The 17,766-nt window shown below is 43.1% G+C and overlaps 1 protein-coding gene across 1 annotated transcript in view; it reads right to left on the bottom strand.

Annotated features, from left to right (window-relative positions):
• Nucleotides 1–17,766, bottom strand: part of GNS (glucosamine (N-acetyl)-6-sulfatase) — a 22,142-nt gene extending 4,376 nt beyond the window's left edge. Inside the window, exons 1-13 of the mRNA XM_075429334.1 lie at nt 17,521–17,766; nt 16,935–16,994; nt 16,013–16,219; nt 14,394–14,459; nt 13,878–13,976; nt 11,319–11,486; nt 7,593–7,675; nt 6,122–6,240; nt 5,472–5,575; nt 4,980–5,081; nt 3,562–3,669; nt 2,759–2,869; nt 725–885 (exon numbers count right to left, since the gene is read on the bottom strand). Coding sequence (XP_075285449.1) covers nt 725–885; nt 2,759–2,869; nt 3,562–3,669; nt 4,980–5,081; nt 5,472–5,575; nt 6,122–6,240; nt 7,593–7,675; nt 11,319–11,486; nt 13,878–13,976; nt 14,394–14,459; nt 16,013–16,219; nt 16,935–16,994; nt 17,521–17,667 — 1,535 coding nt within the window. The 5' untranslated portion in view covers nt 17,668–17,766. The remainder of the gene's footprint in view (nt 1–724; nt 886–2,758; nt 2,870–3,561; nt 3,670–4,979; nt 5,082–5,471; nt 5,576–6,121; nt 6,241–7,592; nt 7,676–11,318; nt 11,487–13,877; nt 13,977–14,393; nt 14,460–16,012; nt 16,220–16,934; nt 16,995–17,520) is intronic.

Here is a 17,766-nt window from a genome sequence, read left to right as displayed (position 1 = left end):
TAACAGTACGCAGTAAGGACAGTCTCCCCACATACTACAATGGATGAATCGTAATGATACACAACTAAGGAGCTGATAGTCTCCAAAGAAAAAAAATACTAGCAACAACATACCAACAGCGTATTGGCATGTATAACATTAAGCATTCAGGAGATGCATTCTAACAGAAAGCTTTGTTGTGTCAAATTACAAACTTACACAGCACAACTGTAAGGACCTTTTAAATAGTCCTTGAAAAAGCTTCAGTCCAAATGATTACTGCTGAATTTTGCGGTAAGAAGTGCTATTTATTTGCAATAACTGACTAATACATACAGCTTAGGTCCTGCAGGAAACATTCTTTGGTAGCGGCATCTCCAGGAACAATCAGAGCAAGTATTTGGGAAATTCCTGCCTACAGAAACCTGCAGAGCTTTTGCAGGCAAACCTGAGGTCACTTGTCTCTGACTACTCAGCACAGCTGTAAGCTTCAGCTATTCTAAGCCAACAATGGCTGACAAGATTAAAGTCATAGTATTAATACCATTAAGTTATATTTGGTAGGTTACATTAAAATCAAGATTAAACATTAAAAAATAGAAGCATCAAGAAAGCATCTCTATCAAACAACAGTATGCATGTCAGTAATATTATATTCCATCATTAATACCCTCTATAAAAGCTTAATTTTCAAAATATAGTTATATTTAAAAGTATAGTAATAATTAATTGAATCGGTGTTTACCCGGGATCGAAGACACCTGGTGTACGGCAAGTTGCTCCTGAACAGGACTGCAGCATCATTAATCGATAATTCATCTTTTCTAGAATTTCTTGATCAATTGTTTTAGCAATGTTATTGATCTGGTGTGGATCTGCAGTCAAGTTATACACTTCCACAAACACCTGTAGAAGAAAGTTCCCGCACTGTATAAAGTCTTAAATGCTCATTGACATTTATTCATATTATTTGGGAAGACCACTTTATGGCAGCATATAGCCCCAAATGTTATCTTCAGCCACACTGCAGCATCCCCACACATAAGCCATGCTTAGCCATGTGGCTAAGTGGTCAAACACAGGTTGGTGTGTAGGTAAAGCTAAGGTTTTGTGATAGCATAGTATTGTTGGAAAAGGTTTTACTTCCACCTACAGTATTCATCCACTACATGTTTTTTTCTAACACATAAATGGAACCCATCTTGTAAGACCACAGCAAGAGGCCATGACTAAGCTGTCTGTCTTTTCATTAATGATCTCAAAATACACAATTTCATGACCATCACATCACCATTGTGTGCTCATCAGGTACTCCCAGCTGTCACTCAGACAGGAGTCTTGACTACATGTACAAAATATGCTGAATACAAGTATGCCATAACCCTAATACAAGAAAGCTTTTTTGTGTGCGTGCTTTGAGAAGGTTTGTCCGGAGGATTTTAGGGCAGAGTTGTTTTTTTGATACATTCTCTAAACCATTCTGTGGGACAAACACTAGTCAAACATATCTCGGTAATTGAGCTGAGGTTTTGTCTGTGCTAGATACAGTAGGAGGCGTGACTGCAGATGATGTTGATTAAAACTGGCTGGGTTGTGTCTAACTTAGATAAAGATGCATCCAGACAGACTTTGGTTGCAAGCTCTCTTGTAAGGTTCACTGCAAGGTTTTAAAAGCCACATTGCTGCATCTTCTCAATACCATTCATCTTAATTTAGCTGACCCAGATAAGCTGAGTGACCCAGAAATGCCACAGCCATACCTTCTTACTGGAGAAAAAAGTGACATGAAGTGTATTAGCAGATCAACTTTGGAGTCTACTTTTGCAAAGAAAGCTGCACCACTCATTTAACTTCTTCATAAATTGTCAGAAAGTGGAAAAATGAAGGGCAAGGTCTGCTAAACAGCATCTTGGTCTCCTACACAGTCTTTCTTGCTATTTTACTGCAAAAAACATATTGTGGGATTTTCTTCCCTGGTTTAAGTTGTTCCTTGTAGACTACCAGAAAATGTTTTGTGTGATGGCATGATAACTGGGGATACCTGCTGTTTATGCGTTCACTGCACATCTGCGGACAATGCAGTTTATCAGATTTGTGACCCGGTTGCCTCAAACCCAACATGCTCTCTGGAGCAACTGTGTGCAAACGGGCACAAGCCAAGGCCCACCCTGTAACACACCAAGTTTTGTGCACAGAGCAGGTGCTCCTCTAGTGAGATTTGCAGAGTTTCTGAAGGGGAGGGCATTACCTCCCTTATACCCAAACAACTTAAGAGAAAGTTAGAGACCTTTCTCACAGTTGTAACTTAAATACTTGTTTTTCCAGGCAAACAAGTGAGAAATGATCAGCCTGTGGTTTCAGTTCTTCCCAAGGAAAAGAGCTGCAGCTGAACATAAGAACAGCAGAGGTACAGTGTAACAGAAAATATTTGTTGCACAGAAGACACTGCCACATGAAACTGGGGTAGGACAGAGAACTGAACCCAGCCCCAGCACAGCTGCCTGTGAGGCTGTTCGGTGATACCAGAATGCGATAATCATAGTTTTGGCTATTGTCCCTTCCTCGCTCCCCTCCCACCCTTTGTTTTTTTTCTTCCCAGAACCCCAAAGTTTTGGTCAAACGTTCTCAGCAGTAGATGAATACTTCACTGTTTATCCTGCAAGCAATGCTAATCTGCTTCTCGGAGCATTTTATGGAAACCTTGAGAGCAGATAAGGGTGCAGATAGTCGCTCACACAGCTGTGAACAGTTAACATCTGCTAGTCAGGCAGAGACTTACCTCCCGGTCATCAAATTCACAGTACTGCAGATCCCAGGAAGTCGACAGTGTCCTTACACAAGCATATGTGTTGTTATAGGAATCTTCACAGACACAGTCTGGGAAGCAGTGCTGTGAAGTGAGCAGTTAACAAAAACTTCAGAGCAGGAAAAAGATGAACTAGCAATCCTTTTCTTAGAGTCTCTACCAGCTCAAGCCAACTGCAGTTAACCGATGAACACCACAGTCTTAGACTAACACATACAAGTCTCCACAGGGGATTGTAAGCAAAAAGCTCCCCTTTTCTAAATTTGAGACAGCATTGTTAAAGTCACCATGATCCAGTGCATTTTGTCTGGGAAGCTGATGTATGTACACTGAAGAGAACAGCACAACACACTACTGAAGACAACACCAATGGGATGCTTTATTTAAAGCAAACCTTCCTTGATTCAGGAAGTAGCTAGTGACTTAAATAGTCACAAATAAGAATTGTGCGATGGGATCACTGGAAGTTCAGAAGGAACACGATGTTGCTGCCACCCACTTTGCCAAGCCCACCCCTTCCTGCGTGTTTCTCCAGCCCTGAGGCCCTACAGGTTCCCACTGAAAAGCTGACTGTATTCTGCATGGTCATATGGACACATCAGTTCTGCATGGGTGGATGTCTCCCTCCGATTCTTAAATGCTGCGCAGGACCTGCAGAGTTAGCTCCTCCTTATCAAGACACCAGGAGCTTACTTATAGAACCAGGTTAGGCCACAAAGCAAACAGATTTAATTCAGCAGCTATTTTCTAATATTAGCAGATATTGTCTTGCTTACTGTGACTCCAGGTCCTAGGCCAGGACAGGTAGGATCACTGCCATTATACCCTTCTCCTTGGTACTCCACCAAGAAGTCTGATCTCCACGTCACATTTTTGTCTCCTTTCTAGGACAAGAGGTTAACATGACTTAGTATCCACTGCACTGTGAAACAGAAGAAATTATCCATGCCTGGTATAACACTAATGCCACTCACTGCTTACACAGCAGTTTGAGTCATGGTCCCTAATTTGAGTCAGTCTTAAGATAATATTTAGCCTTACATTAGAATGTCGCATGTCACTGGAAGACCAGGATCCACCTCCAAAAATATTAGTACACCTTCTTGTGAGGGTTTAAAGGGCTATCTTCAGTTTATAAAGCATCATGCAGTAATACCACATAGGAGCCACATGACCAGATACTAGTACATTGCAGGCAAGATCCCTGTTTCGAGGCTGTTTCTCTTTGGTTTATATCACACTGCCGCAACAGATGGGAAAAATGCCTTTGGCATAAGAAAAGATAAACAGCTTTAAGAAGAAACTAAGTTTTAAGCTGCTCTATTTGTACCTGCATTTTAAAATACAGAAGGAGAGGGAAGCTTAAAGTTAACATACAGTACCATCACAGGCACATACAGCAAAACAATGAGTTTCACAGTTTTGACTCCATCAGAGTTTAAACTGGACGCCTTTTACCTGCTTCTGTCTGAAGAACAGCTTAAGGTTTGGATACAAGGCTTTAAAAGCAAAGCACTGTTTTAAATCTGGATGATCTCCTACATTTCCAAGTAAGCTGCCTTCAATTTATAGGCTAAATTTAATTACAACTAAAAGGATCAGCTGCAAGCAGCTTTATTTAAATAGGCTTCTGCTCACCTATTGAAAAGGTCAGGTTTACTTTATAAAACCACAGGCATTTTTCCCAGAGTTTCACAGAATCACAGAATGTTCGGGGTTGGAAGGGACCTCTGTGGGTCATCTAGTCCAACCCCCCTGCCAAAGCAGGGTCACCTACAGCAGGCTGCAACACTGGTTCTACTGAAAATTGAGGCAAACTGGAGATTAAAACAAGCAGTCTGCTTTTCTCCTGTGCCTATGCTGAGAATTCCTAAGCAAAAGGGGAGGGAGGACGCAAGGTAGAAACACCACACAGCCTTCAAAACAGGAATTACTGCAAATAGCAGGATTAGGCAACGGATGACACCACTTTCTATTACAAAATGACCACAAAATTGTAGGGCTTATCATAATACATCTGCATTTAAGCAGGATACTTACTTTTTTCAATAAGTTATCAATGTCCTGTGTGAAAATGCCCCCAAGGGAAGAATCTGGGTTATGAGTTAACCTAGTCCATCAAAGGAAGTAGTATTCACTTTGAAGAATAACCCCTGCAATAATTACTGGTTTCTATCCCTGTCCGTCTACTTACCAACAGTGGCAGTAGTGACATCCCATCCATCTGGGTCTTATTCAAGTCATACCCCGCAATATCCAGAATAGTGGGACCCAAATCAATATTTGCAACAAGCATCTGCAGGGTGAGGAAAACTTACTTCAGAAGACCAGAACCTAACAGATGTAATAATAAGACTTCTGTACTTTAAGTTCTTGTAATTTTAGGTACACCTAAACTCTACTTAATTTCCTCGTTATAGGCTAACAGACCCTGTAACACTCACAAGCAATGGCAGGATCTTTGGAAAGTGAGCTTCAAACCTCATTTCTATAGCCCGCAATTACTTAAATGTATTGATTCAAGCAGGAGCACACAGCTTTTTAGAATGAGGTCTTTGCACTTTTTACCACTCCATATATTTAATTTCATTGATACATACATATGCAAGAGGATGAATTATTATCTAAAGCTGATAATTGTGAAACAATATTAAAAGTAAATCCATACTCCAATTTCACTTCTTACCTTGTTTGTCTGATTTGGTTTTATCCCTGGACCTCGAACTAGCAATGGAACTTTGATATCAAACTCATACAGCTGCCGTTTGTCTATTGGCAAAGAAAACTGGCCTATGCAACAGAAAATGGAAAAAGTTAAATGGCTTCTTGTTTTATGTCTTAAGAATCTTGTGTGACAATTTCCAGCAACCAACTTTAAAAAGTCAGAAGAGGTTCTTAACCTAAACTACATTAAGAAAGTGGAAGATAGGAATAAACAACTTCAAAGTATAAGCCATATCTTATGGAGTTTAACAGCTTAAGTTGTACAACATGATCCAGACAGGCCTTTGACAGATTTTTACTGGTTAACTCTTCATGGCAACTCTTCCTACACAAGAGAGACCCTTCCTCCATTTCTGTCCTCGTTTTACATATGCCAGGATACAGTGGCAGAGATCAATGCTAAAACCTGCAACCAAACAAACCCAACCAAACAATAAAAATCCCCGAATATCCCACACTGCAACTCCAGATTGTTTTGCAATTCAAATCAGCACTTCTCATGTCTACATTTTCCACAGGTGCTGTTCCCATTTTCTGGAGTGGTCATGAGGGTGAAATGTTATGCGATTCCTAGATCTTCTACAAATGTTCAGTAAACAGTGAAAATTTTACCAGTGTGGAAGCCATTGTCTGATGTGTAAAAGATGTATGTGTTGTCTAATTCTCCATTCAATTCCAGTTTCTTGACTAGATTCTCTATCAGGTCATCTACTGACAGCAGAGTTTGCCACCTATACAGAAACAAAGTAATTCATGTTAGAGTATGAAAAATTTCAAGTAATTCTGACTGCAGGTAGAGAATTCATATTCTGCTTCAAGTCAATAGTGTACGCGCTGCAAGTCCATTATTTTGCTTGCAAATTCTGAAAACAAACCTCAAAGATTACTACACTGTACTGTTTGAGACTACAACTTAAGACAAAAACAGATTGTTTGTCCTCAGTTCTTATCAATTTTATTCTGTAGTGTCTGAGAAAGACGTCAAAATGCCGATTACTTCTTATCTGGAGACAGTCAAGACCAACTTTGCAGCAACATAGTGGCAAAGAGCCAGAGTTCTCTCCTGCAAGGCCACTTCTTATTAGTTATTTGTATCTACTTTTTAATATTAAAATACAAGACTGTCATGAATTTAATTGCCTATATGGGATACTTTCTGCTTGAAAACTACACTAGCTATTTTGTATTACTCATGTCATATCAGGGTCCATTATTCCAGTGTATCTAAAGCCTTGAACATCTATGAGTTATTCTTTCCTTTGTCATGGGGTTTGTCATTGAGACAAGTGACTGCTGCTGCTAAGTCAGTAACAAGCCTCCACAGACTAGTATTATGATGAATTAACTAGAGTTGCTCCATTCTTGGATCCTGTTGTTTCCAAGCTTAATTTAAGATTTTGTCGCCTAATTTTACCTTCATGTTTATAAAACAAGATCCTGAAAACACCTTGGTTTTCCATCTTCAGACTGACAAGCTAGTGCCTGATAACCACTCAAACACTGAAAGTTAGGCTAATGTTTGTTTCAGAGCTTTTAAATACACTTACAGTCTAACCAAATGTCCTTCTTTTCTATTAAAAAGAGGGAACAAGCCGTATCTTCATTGCTCCCCACATCCCCTTTTATAAAAAGGAACCAGGCACCCTCCTTGGCCAGTCAGGTATTCCCATGTAAAAAGACCACAGACTGAGAGCCAAGGTTAATGAATCAGATTAGCTGGCAGATAAATCAATCACATTTGATGTACATCACGTAAGAATCTGGAATTGAAGTGAAGGTAAGGCCATTTTTTATGAAAGCCTGTTGTCCACTGAAAGAGAAGCAGTAGAAACACCCAGCATGGCTGGTCTTTCTTACGATAAAAGATGGCAGCACCTGGGCACAAAGCATTTCTGAAGTCAACAACAAGTTTCTTCGTAAAAAGTAAACAGAAAGTCAGATCTGCTGAGACAGATGCCACAGAACCATTTAACATCTACTGTCAGACTTATTACAACCTTTTTTAAAAAAAATACCTTTTATTTTTTTTTTTAAAACAGTAAGAGTTCAGAGTCGAAATCTTAAAGAACAAAAAAATTCTTACCGCTTTCTATAAGCATCATCAAGAAACTGTATTGAAGAGTTAGTCATTGGAGTCTTTGCTTGTCGAATTAACCAGTGCTTATTCTAAAGAAGAGAGACAAAAATATCAGTGTAGGAGAGAAGAACCAGCTTTTAAACTTTTCTTAGACCAATTACAACACAAATGTAGTTCAGGGTAAAACATGCACATGATTCTTGTGAAATAGCCAAGCAATGCTATCAGACTGACCTGACTCCAGTTTTCCCTCTTGTTTCACGTAAAATGTAAGCTGCAAGAGTAGAATACATTACAGCTCCATTATGCTCAGCCCTTGGTGAGAAGAAAATAGCTGTGGATCATTTCAAAACAGTTCAGGGAAGAAATTTGTGAAAGGAGCTAGGAAGGGTCTCCCAGAGATAAAAGTTCGATAGCCTGAGAAGGGTCTGATGAAAAAAATCCTGAAGGATTGAGCAGCATTGTAAGCTTGGACTTGGTTGTCAAAGTGAGGTTCTTTCTGGACTAAGACTGGCGATCATCCTAACATAGGCAGAGAGGTGGGGAAAAACTCTGGCATCAAAAGCAATTAGGACTACCTAATTTATGGACAGGTGAGGACAAAGATCTGTCAAGGTGCCACTATCAAATTCTTTGTAACCTATGAACTCAGGGCTGGAGACTACTGAGGGGAGCAGAAACATTATTATTTTATCAGGATTTTTTGACTCCAAAACAAGAGCATTTCTTTAGCTGAAGCGTTATCGACTCTTCCAGCTGCACCCCCAACTTTCAGAATCAGCCCCTCCCTTTCTCCCCTCACCCATCCGTCTGAAGTATCAGACAGAGAAGTGACACTGCCATGTCCTGAAGCACCAGTCTGAACTGGGTCAGCTGCTGCACAAGGACATGGCAAGGGCTGTTGTGAACAACCTGAAGGTTAGTATTAGTGGGGAGCAGGATAAAGGAGAAAGTCATGTCAATGCAGCTTCGCGCTTTTTCATTTAGTAGGTCAGTGATGACCCACTCATCACCCTCAGCCTGAGCCTGTATTTAGTTGGTCACTCTGCTCTGTAAAGCCTCTTGTTACGCAATTTCCCTCCTGTCACAAGCGAATGACTCTGAACGGGCTCAGGCTTTAGGGACTCACAACGAAGTGACTCATATCTCCTGCAATTATTCAGTTCCCCTGTTTTCTGTTCTTGCCAACTGAAGGAAAGATTTCTGGCATGGAGACTTTATACCATGTCCAGTTTATTTTTGTTCAGTTGTATTCAGATCTCTCTTTTATAGTAATTGTAAAACAATTCTCTGGAGAGATGCTACGTCTATGTCAGCAAGAAAAACACAGCATAATCAAGACCAAAGATCTAGGACTTGCATGTTGGTTGAGGGGGGAAATAAAAAGTAAGGAAGGACATCACAAACCCTATTCCCAGCTCAGCAGAAGTTCTTCAGAGAATGAAGGAGCTGGCAGTGTCACCTGTGCACCAGCCACCTTTCAGAAGAGATGGGCTTAGGAGAGGCCCTCCATAAGGCACAACCATGCTGGGTAAATCAGGCAGGTAAGTCGCCCAGTTCAGTAGAATCCTCCTCTTCTCTTTTGTGCTTTGTTCTTCCTACCTTTCTCTAAGTTTCAAAAACTTCACAAAGCACATAAACACCTTTGTGTATTTCAGTAAAATTCACACTGACTCAGAGTCCTCATATCTGCTTCCCTGTCAGTCCCTGCTAAGTCTCTTTCAATGGTTACATACAAAACAATCTACCAATCCTCCTGCCTCCCCATGTCCCATTCTCAAAGAAATTTTAGGAGCTCGAGACAGCATACCATATCTTGCCAGCAGAATCTGAACACAGCTGTGCTCCATTTTGCAGGAAAAACAATGTATGCAAGAGAAACACCTGACATCTTAATCAGCTTCTCTCTCAGAATATCTTAAATTACTCATCTGGGCTATCAATAGTCCTGCTTGGGTAACCAGACAGCTACCCATCATTCGACACAGTTCATAGCTGAGGATCCTAAGCAGAAGTTAACATGCACCTCACTGGCCAGAGTCTGACAACAGCTTAATTCCTATTTTGATGCAGAGATTCTGCCTAGATGGCTCCTTTCAGTACCCCCTGCCCATACACTGTATAAGGAACCTACGCAACATTAACACAGGAATCAAGACTGTGCAATGCAAGACTGTCTAGCGAGCATTAAAACATCAGTGACTTGAGGGTCCGAGCCCACGTGCATGTTTATTGCTATTGCAGGAATTGTGCTTGCCCCAAAAAACAGCAAAGCTCAAAGAGCAGCTAGGCTTCAAGACCACAACCCTGTCAATTGCAGAAGTGCGCACTATTAATGATCGTAGCTATTGTGTCTAGGAAGAAGGGTAACGCCAGTCTGCTCCTACTGTGAAGCCTAGTAAAACTGCTGTATCCATAGATATTAACTACCAAACATTACGTAAGTCCGTCATTTTGCTTTGTGTTATATAGGCATACGCAGAGCTTTTGCTCCACATAAGGGAGCTCCCACACTGTAATTTTGGCTAGCTGCTGACTTCGCTGGTCAAGTTATTTCTGGCTCACTATTTTAAAAGCATTCAGTTCTTACAGTAACGGAGTCTAAGACAAAGTTAGGGATCCTTTCATGTAGAAAAAAACCACAGCCTGACTGCCACTCCCTAGTTCAAAACGTAACAGGTTGGGCCTAAAGTATTTGTTATTGCCTGCAGCCCTTTTCTCCCCTTTCATTCATGTTTTTCTATCACCCTGATAAGCAGACAGTCATTTTGCAAGCTACAATCCTCAGCCTAAAACAAGTTTCACCCTGTACTGCACCAGTCACAGTGATCTCAGAAGAGGTATCACTGGGCTCCAGATGCGCATTTTGGCAATGTTTTCTCTTAGTCTTAAGATTAGGAGAAAATCAGTTGAACATTGAACTGTAGCGAGTTCTGTATTTTAAGCTAATTGAATCAAAAATACAAAACTTCTGTAAGTTAAATATCTCACCAGATCAAGTTTGTGACTTTCACATATTGGCAGAGTAAGTCGCAGCGGATTAGTCTGAACTAGACCATATTTGGTCAAGTTTACTGGCAGTGGCAGGCACTGCCCTGTCACAAGGATGTCTGTGAGGCTGTAACATTAGGCTCAGCAATTCTCCTTACAGGAGATTTCAATACACGAAAGACAAGTTCTCAAAGCCCTCAGTGACCCTGGGCCCTGCGGTTCATGATTTCACAAAGTCCTCTGGGTAGTCCAATACACTTGTCCCCTAGGGGCAAGCTTTGCCACGAGCTCCAGTAGCAGACCACCCACCCACCCAGGAGAGCAGATGTGCGCAGGAAGGCAGGGCTCTCATCATTCTTCACCTGAGCCTTTGTGTAGCACACTACCTACGTGTTCTCCTGAACATACCAAGAGCAATTAAGGAACATTTTAAGAACCTCAGAATAGCCTTGAAATTGGACAAGAATTAACTGTTTTCCATGTCTCGATCATAATTCCATTGTACTGCCTTATTTTTTCCACTACATTTTTTTATTTACAAGATATTGATATGCAAATATCTTAAAGTCACAATAAACACATTTTACCCTGAAAGGCTGATTAACATAACTAAACAACCAGTGGTCACGGTATTAGCCTATTCTTGTCACTGTTTAAACTGAACATGCAAGTCAGGGTCATTGCCTACAGCTCTCACAAACTAGCAGAATGACCTGTGCAGATTCTTGCTAGTTGGCTTACCTTTCCATGAATATTAAAATTGCTGTTTCTTGGTGCACTGACATTCTGAAAGCTCTTTGTATATTGCGGAGCAGCTGTCCAAGGGGAGTGCGGTGCTGGGGTTGAGATCATCATAAAGAAAGGTTCAAAATTAGATTTATGCTCCAAGAAGTCCAATGACATGTTGGCCTGTGAACAGTTTTGTTGGAGATGAAAAGTCATACTTCCAAAGGAAAACAGTAAGTATTTGAAAAACCAAAACTGGACATACATGACTTTAGAGCTTGGCAGATACTGGGAACATTTAAACTATTTCAGAAACTTATTGCTTCTTGTCTACAAATGTCCAAAACAGCAGCTCATGATAAGAAAAAATCCCGAGTGTTTATGTTAAACAATCTGTCCCACATCTCTGAACAGCTTTCTACTTCAGACTTTTGCGTTATTTAGACCTGGAAAGCTCATCAAAAGTTTGTGCCTATTCCAAGTATGAACAAAATCCACCTAAACTTCGTTTTCATACAGTAAAATTGGAGGTTTCCTTAACACAGTCTGAGTCTTTCTGAGGGTCTCAGATGCCATCTCAGATGCCTGACAGATCCCAGTTTAGCAGTTTCAATTGCTTTCAGAAATAGCAATAGTTCTGGAAGTTTTTCAGCCCCACTGTTTATAGTTTATGCTCATTCTGTAGCAAGCTCCTGGTGTATCAGGGGAGCCACATTTCTGCTGGCGATGCCAGAAGCTCTAGTGAAGGACAGTGCTAAACTCCACTCACTCAAACCACTTCCCTGCACTTTCATTCTCCTTTCAGCCCATACACAATTTCAAGTAGCAAGTTCGAAGAGATTGGGAGTTCCATTTTGGCCTTCCCTTGGTCAGCATTTAAAACTGAAGCTTCAAAGGTATTACTCACAGATGAGTTCTTCACTATTCAAATCTTGCAACATTTTCCTTTCCTGACTGATTAGTATATCAGATTTTGGATATCCTTTTCCTTCTCTAGAAAAAACAATACACTAGGAATTCCTTCCTCTTCCTCCTAACTTGCACATCTAAGCAAAACTCTGTCATATAAGTGAAGTCAAGGGAGGTTAAGAACTGTGTGACGATGGAAAACCTGGTTCAGAAACTGGTATGGTGTAGGTAAACTCATAGAGGTAGCCAACTTAAATTCTGTTAGGAGCTTAAACTGCAACATGTCAGGACTACAGCACACAGATCCAGGCGTTCAGGCTGTTAATACCAGGCTGAAGTACCCAGATGTCTTTAGCCAGGATGAGAAAGCTCTGCATCACATCAAGCAATGCAGGAACATAGGCAATTTACTCCTGTGCACTGCCCACCAAGTGAACTAAACTCAAACACTAGCTCTGAAATGCTGAATACGTATTTGTAACTACAGGCAGAAGGTAGAACGCAACACACCGAGAATCATAATACACTGCCACAAGTAAGAGGTTTCTGCAGCAATGACCGGTTAGTCAAAATGCTCACAAGTTGCTGAAGGATCAAAAAAGACCAGTACGATGCCAGTAATAGGATGGTCTCACTTCTGGCTTATCAATTCCAATCTAGCTTTAGATGGCGTAAATCTAAATTTAATCAGACAGCTGTTCAACACCCTAAGAAACATCAATCAGTTCTGTTCCTAGTAAGCAGCTGTCCATGTTCAAGAACCCACTGGAACGAAACTCCATGGAAGACTACAAATTAACTGCACAAGGGGACTTCTCAGAGGAGAATTTTCCCCGAGTGCTGCGTGTGAGCTCCCAGCACTGCCAACCCACACACTGTAACAGCATGTCAGATTAAGACTGCAGCTTGGAGGGCAGGGGGAACACTCCTCCCCACGCCCCCGCTCCCCCCCCAAACCTGCAAGCCAATACTACTTGCTAAGCAGGGCCTCAGAGACCTAAAGTAACTCTTCCAACCTTCCTTTAAGTATTTGATATCTTTGTCACCTTTCTTTACCTTAAGAGGATAAAGGGGCCAAAGACTCCCCTGGTCAGCGACGCATTTTGGCACAGTCCCTGCACTGCCCTCACACGCTACGAAGGATCGATTAGCCTTTGACTTTTCCAGGTTATCAGTTTGACTAGTTAGATATTACAAGATACCGACACATCGTAACATCTAACAAACAAAACATGGTGTAAAGTTGTTTTTACATGCTTAACGTCCCACTGAAATCTTGGTCCAGTTAACCTGTTAGAGAAGTTGTGTATTGAAATGAAACGCATGCTTCTATGAAGCAATTTAAGTCCTCGCCTACATGCATCACGTTCCTCATGCACCACAGCAGTCACTACTAACCTCTCAGTGAGGCTACTGGCTAGCAAATGGGCAGCTGGAATCCCGTTCCTCTCCACAGCTCACACACACAAACTTGTCATTTCTAAATACACCCAGAATCTTGCTCTGCTGATTAATGCCCACCCACCATCATGACAGCACGATCACGTATTTATGAACTGATGCAGCCTAACAAACTATCATCCCCACCCTTCCCCAAGTCCCCAGCACGAGGCATTTCCCGGTCAGAAGCCACTTCTGTAACACAGGTGTTGCAATATTTCTTACCAGTACATCTGTCAGATAATCTACACTGTAGTTCTCACCATGCCTTCGTGCTTTGCCATTTACTGAAAGAGTATAGTTGTAGTACTTCGAATTTTTCTCCTGTGAAAAAGAAGAGTCACATGCATATTTACACAAATTAAAATGTACACTAATTAATTACTTGAAATAATCAAAATGAGCTGCCAACAAGCATGTGTCAAATAGATTAGAAGCATTTGTCATACAGACACCACAAGAATTCCCAGAACCGGTCTCCAACGACAAAACTTATTTTCGTGCTATCATCTCACACTGCTTTGGGTTTACAAGTCGGGGTTTCTCCCCAGGCACCTCAGTAGGAGTAGCCTTTGTGAAAGCCAACGGTCTGACATGCAATAGAGTAAAAAGTAGAAGAAACTTTGCATTAAGTTGTTAGATGCTCTTTGCCTGCTCCTTCATGACCAGCAAAGTTAGAACATAAGTTAGATTACAAAGCAACCGAAATCAAGTATTTAAAAAAACCAAATGGTCACATACCAAAGCATACCAAAAACTCCATCCAGGAGGGACATGACCTACTCCCCCTGCATCCTCTGCTCCGTACTGAAAAAAGACAGACCATGACTCACAGTTTCAATTATGGTGAATAAAAGCTAGAAATTATGTTTCATATTCATGCGCTTTATTCAACACTAGTCAGAAACCACATTAAGCCAAATTCCATTTCAGAATAGGAAAAAAAATATATATATATGCCTATAGCAGCACATGCATAGCCTGTTAAAGAAACCAGGGTTAAATAACTTGAAAGACAGTAACTGAATGCTTGGCATTCATCAACAAAATTTAAATTTTATTCCCTGTCCGACCTCCGCACATGAACATGCGCAGAGATCCTGGAGAATATACGGTATGAGAGGCAATCAAGACGTGAGTGCGACAAGACACTCGTAGGCTTTGTGGTAATGGTTCACAAGATACTACAGAGAATTTCACGTCGACCAACAGTTTCAGTCATCGTCCCCCAAAAGAGAGTACGAACTTCAAGCAATGCCAGCCTCTTGTAACCTCAGCACCAAATAATCTACAACAACTAGTCTTTAACCCAGCAAAAGAAGGGAAGTGTCTGCTGAACCAGTGCCAAGCTCAGAGCAGAGGGCACCTCGGAGCAACCCAACGGGTCTCCTCCAGGCTGCCCTCTCCCACCTATGTGGCTCACCTAACCACAGGGACAGGAGACAATGCTGAGTCAAGGGATGCTCAGAGGAAGCCAGCTAAGTTTCCCTTCCCCTAGCTGCCTCGGTAACACCAGCAGAAACAAGTTTGTGCCTGGCTATGAAAACTCATGTTCCAATATTCTGTTATACCACCACACTTTCCACCAAGAGATGAAAGGAAAACTATGCTGTTAAGCACCCTGTAACTCATCTAGCTCCACATGCAATTCCATCACACAAGAGAAACATCCCATCTCACAGCTTTCGGCGTTGAATTTTACAGCTTACCATAAACTGCTACAAACCACAGCTTAAAAACAGAAAAAGCCAAAGCACACACATACAAGTGATTCAGTAATAAATTGTTGGGTAACCTCTATAAAGAGCTCTGATAATATCTGTTCTCCCAGTGAATTTGCCTCAATGGACATTTAATATTTAAAATACTATAATTAACTGCTAAAAAAATATTCCCTTGATTCAAGGGGATATATCAATTGGGAATATTGAGACAAACTGATTCTTTCCTTTACCGTTATTCTAACAGTGAGCCTGCTCTGGGACTGGCTCTGTGGTGTTCACTACCACACGCCAATCATCTATGCATTTCCCCCAGTGATTAAAATCATCACCTCTAACAATTAACACATCTGAACATACTAAAAGCGCCTTTGTATTCCATCATCCTTTCAAAATTAACTTCTAAAAACACTCAGGCACCTACAGAACCTGATTTTAACCAAGTTAACTGAAAGATTTTAATTTTGCGTGGCATTTATTCCTTCTCAGCGAAGCGAGCTGCTCGCCCAAGTAACACCATTTTAAACACTGTGAGGACCCGCGGCCAGCTACAGACATAAAAAAATCAGTGGATGTTTTAGAAAGGTGGACAAACACAAGCGAACTGCATCACAGTAAAAAAAAATAAGCGCAACATACCTCATTCAAATACTTTCCAGCAAAGAACGTTTGGTAACCACACATAGTTTTGAGCAGTGCTGGGAAGGTGTACGGTTCTTGAATCTTCTGCCATAACTTGCTGCTACAGTTTCCTTCCAGGGTGTTATTGACAACATGGTGATTATGTGGATATTTTCCTGTCAAAATGCTAGCTCGACTGGGACAGCAAAGTGCACTGGGAACGTACTGGAAAGACAGGATGAAGCGATTCACGATTGGCACTGTAAAACAGTTTTACCTCAAAACTTATAGCTTTGAAGTATCAGTCAATAGGTTGATTAAAAAGTTCCCCAGCACCAAAGCATACTTCTTCCTGAACACACAGAATTACATCGGAAGTATTTCACTAGTGAAAAGCTGCACATGAAGCCAATTCTAGGTTCCTGCAGCACATGTCCTTCAGCCCCGCCCCACCCCACCCCCGATCAGATGTGGTTCTCATACAGCAGCAAGTGGTAAATGGCCATTAAAAGCATGTGTTAAAACACTGTCCGCCGGTGGATTCACGCTGTTGTTTTAGCCATGGCAAGGCATTAGAACTGCAAAGAGTGAAGCGGGTTTCCAGCACGCATGAAGCTGAAAGTTTGAAGTAGCTTCTTCTGATGCTTCTCAGTTTGTAATACAAACATTCAGATTACTCCGTTTTACTTCACAGCTGAAGGAAGTCAGCACAAGCACTTTCAGGAAGTGAAACTTTCCCTCTCAGATTCTAGACGTGACCTTGAGCTATACTCATTTTGAGACCTAAAACTAGTTAGAGTTTGCACTTAAAGACCCCCGCACCCACCCAGGCACAGACACGGTAAAACTGCTACCAGTTCCTAGACCTCAGATGAGCGACGACACCGGCTACGCAAACGGGCGCGCCTCAGGAGCCCCGAGAGCGAACGCAAACACTCACCGCGTTCAGGAAGGTCATTCCCATCTGTGCTATGAGGGCGTTCGCCTTCTTCAGGGGGGTCTGGAAGAAAGGCACCCAGAGGAGATCAGCTGAGAGCGCAAGGCCATCGGGCAGCACGGGAGCTGAAGCAGCCGGAGGACGGCCGCCAGCACCGCCGCTTCCGGGCGCTGCCCAGCCAAGCCCCCCGCAGCCCCTCTCCCCTCGGGCCTCCCGGGAGAGCAGGACCACGGGGGGGGGGGGCTCGGGGGCTCAGGGACCACCCGCAGGTGCAGCCTCGTCCGCCCGAGGGAGGCCGCCGCGACGCCCTGGGGCGACGGAGAGACACCCTGTCAACCCCCGGCCGCGGGCCGGGCCCCAGCACCGCCGCTCGCTACCCCGGGCCCAGGCCCGCCCAGCGGCCGGAGTGACCCCCACCTCCCCCCGGGCCCGCTCCACCCCCTCCCGCTCTCCCCGGCCCGGGGCCGGGCGGCCGAGCAGCCCCTCGGCGGGGACGCGGCCTCCCGCGGAGCTCCCGCCGGCCCCGCGCCTCCCCGCTTCCCCCCGAGGCCGGGCGGGCGGCGGGCCGGGGCAGCCGCGGCGAGGTTACCATGCCGCCCAGGCAGACGTCCTGGTCATCGGTGAGGATGAGCACCACGTTGGGCCTCCGCGCCTGACGGGCTGCCCCCGCCGCGCTTGGACTCAGCGCCAGCAGCGTGGCCAGCGCCAGCCCCCGGGCCACAGCGGCGGGGGACATGGCGGGGTCGGGCGGGTGCAGGGGGCAGCCGGTACCGCACGAACCCAGACGCGGCGCGGCCGAGCGCACAGCCCCGAGCAGCAGCGCGCGAGCCCGCCC

The sequence above is a fragment of the Opisthocomus hoazin genome, chromosome 8 (genome assembly GCF_030867145.1).
Source record: "Opisthocomus hoazin isolate bOpiHoa1 chromosome 8, bOpiHoa1.hap1, whole genome shotgun sequence".
In the NCBI taxonomy this organism is placed as follows: domain Eukaryota; kingdom Metazoa; phylum Chordata; class Aves; order Opisthocomiformes; family Opisthocomidae; genus Opisthocomus; species Opisthocomus hoazin.
Note: the sequence above shows the minus strand (reverse complement) of the source record. Positions and strands in the feature narration are given on the sequence as shown.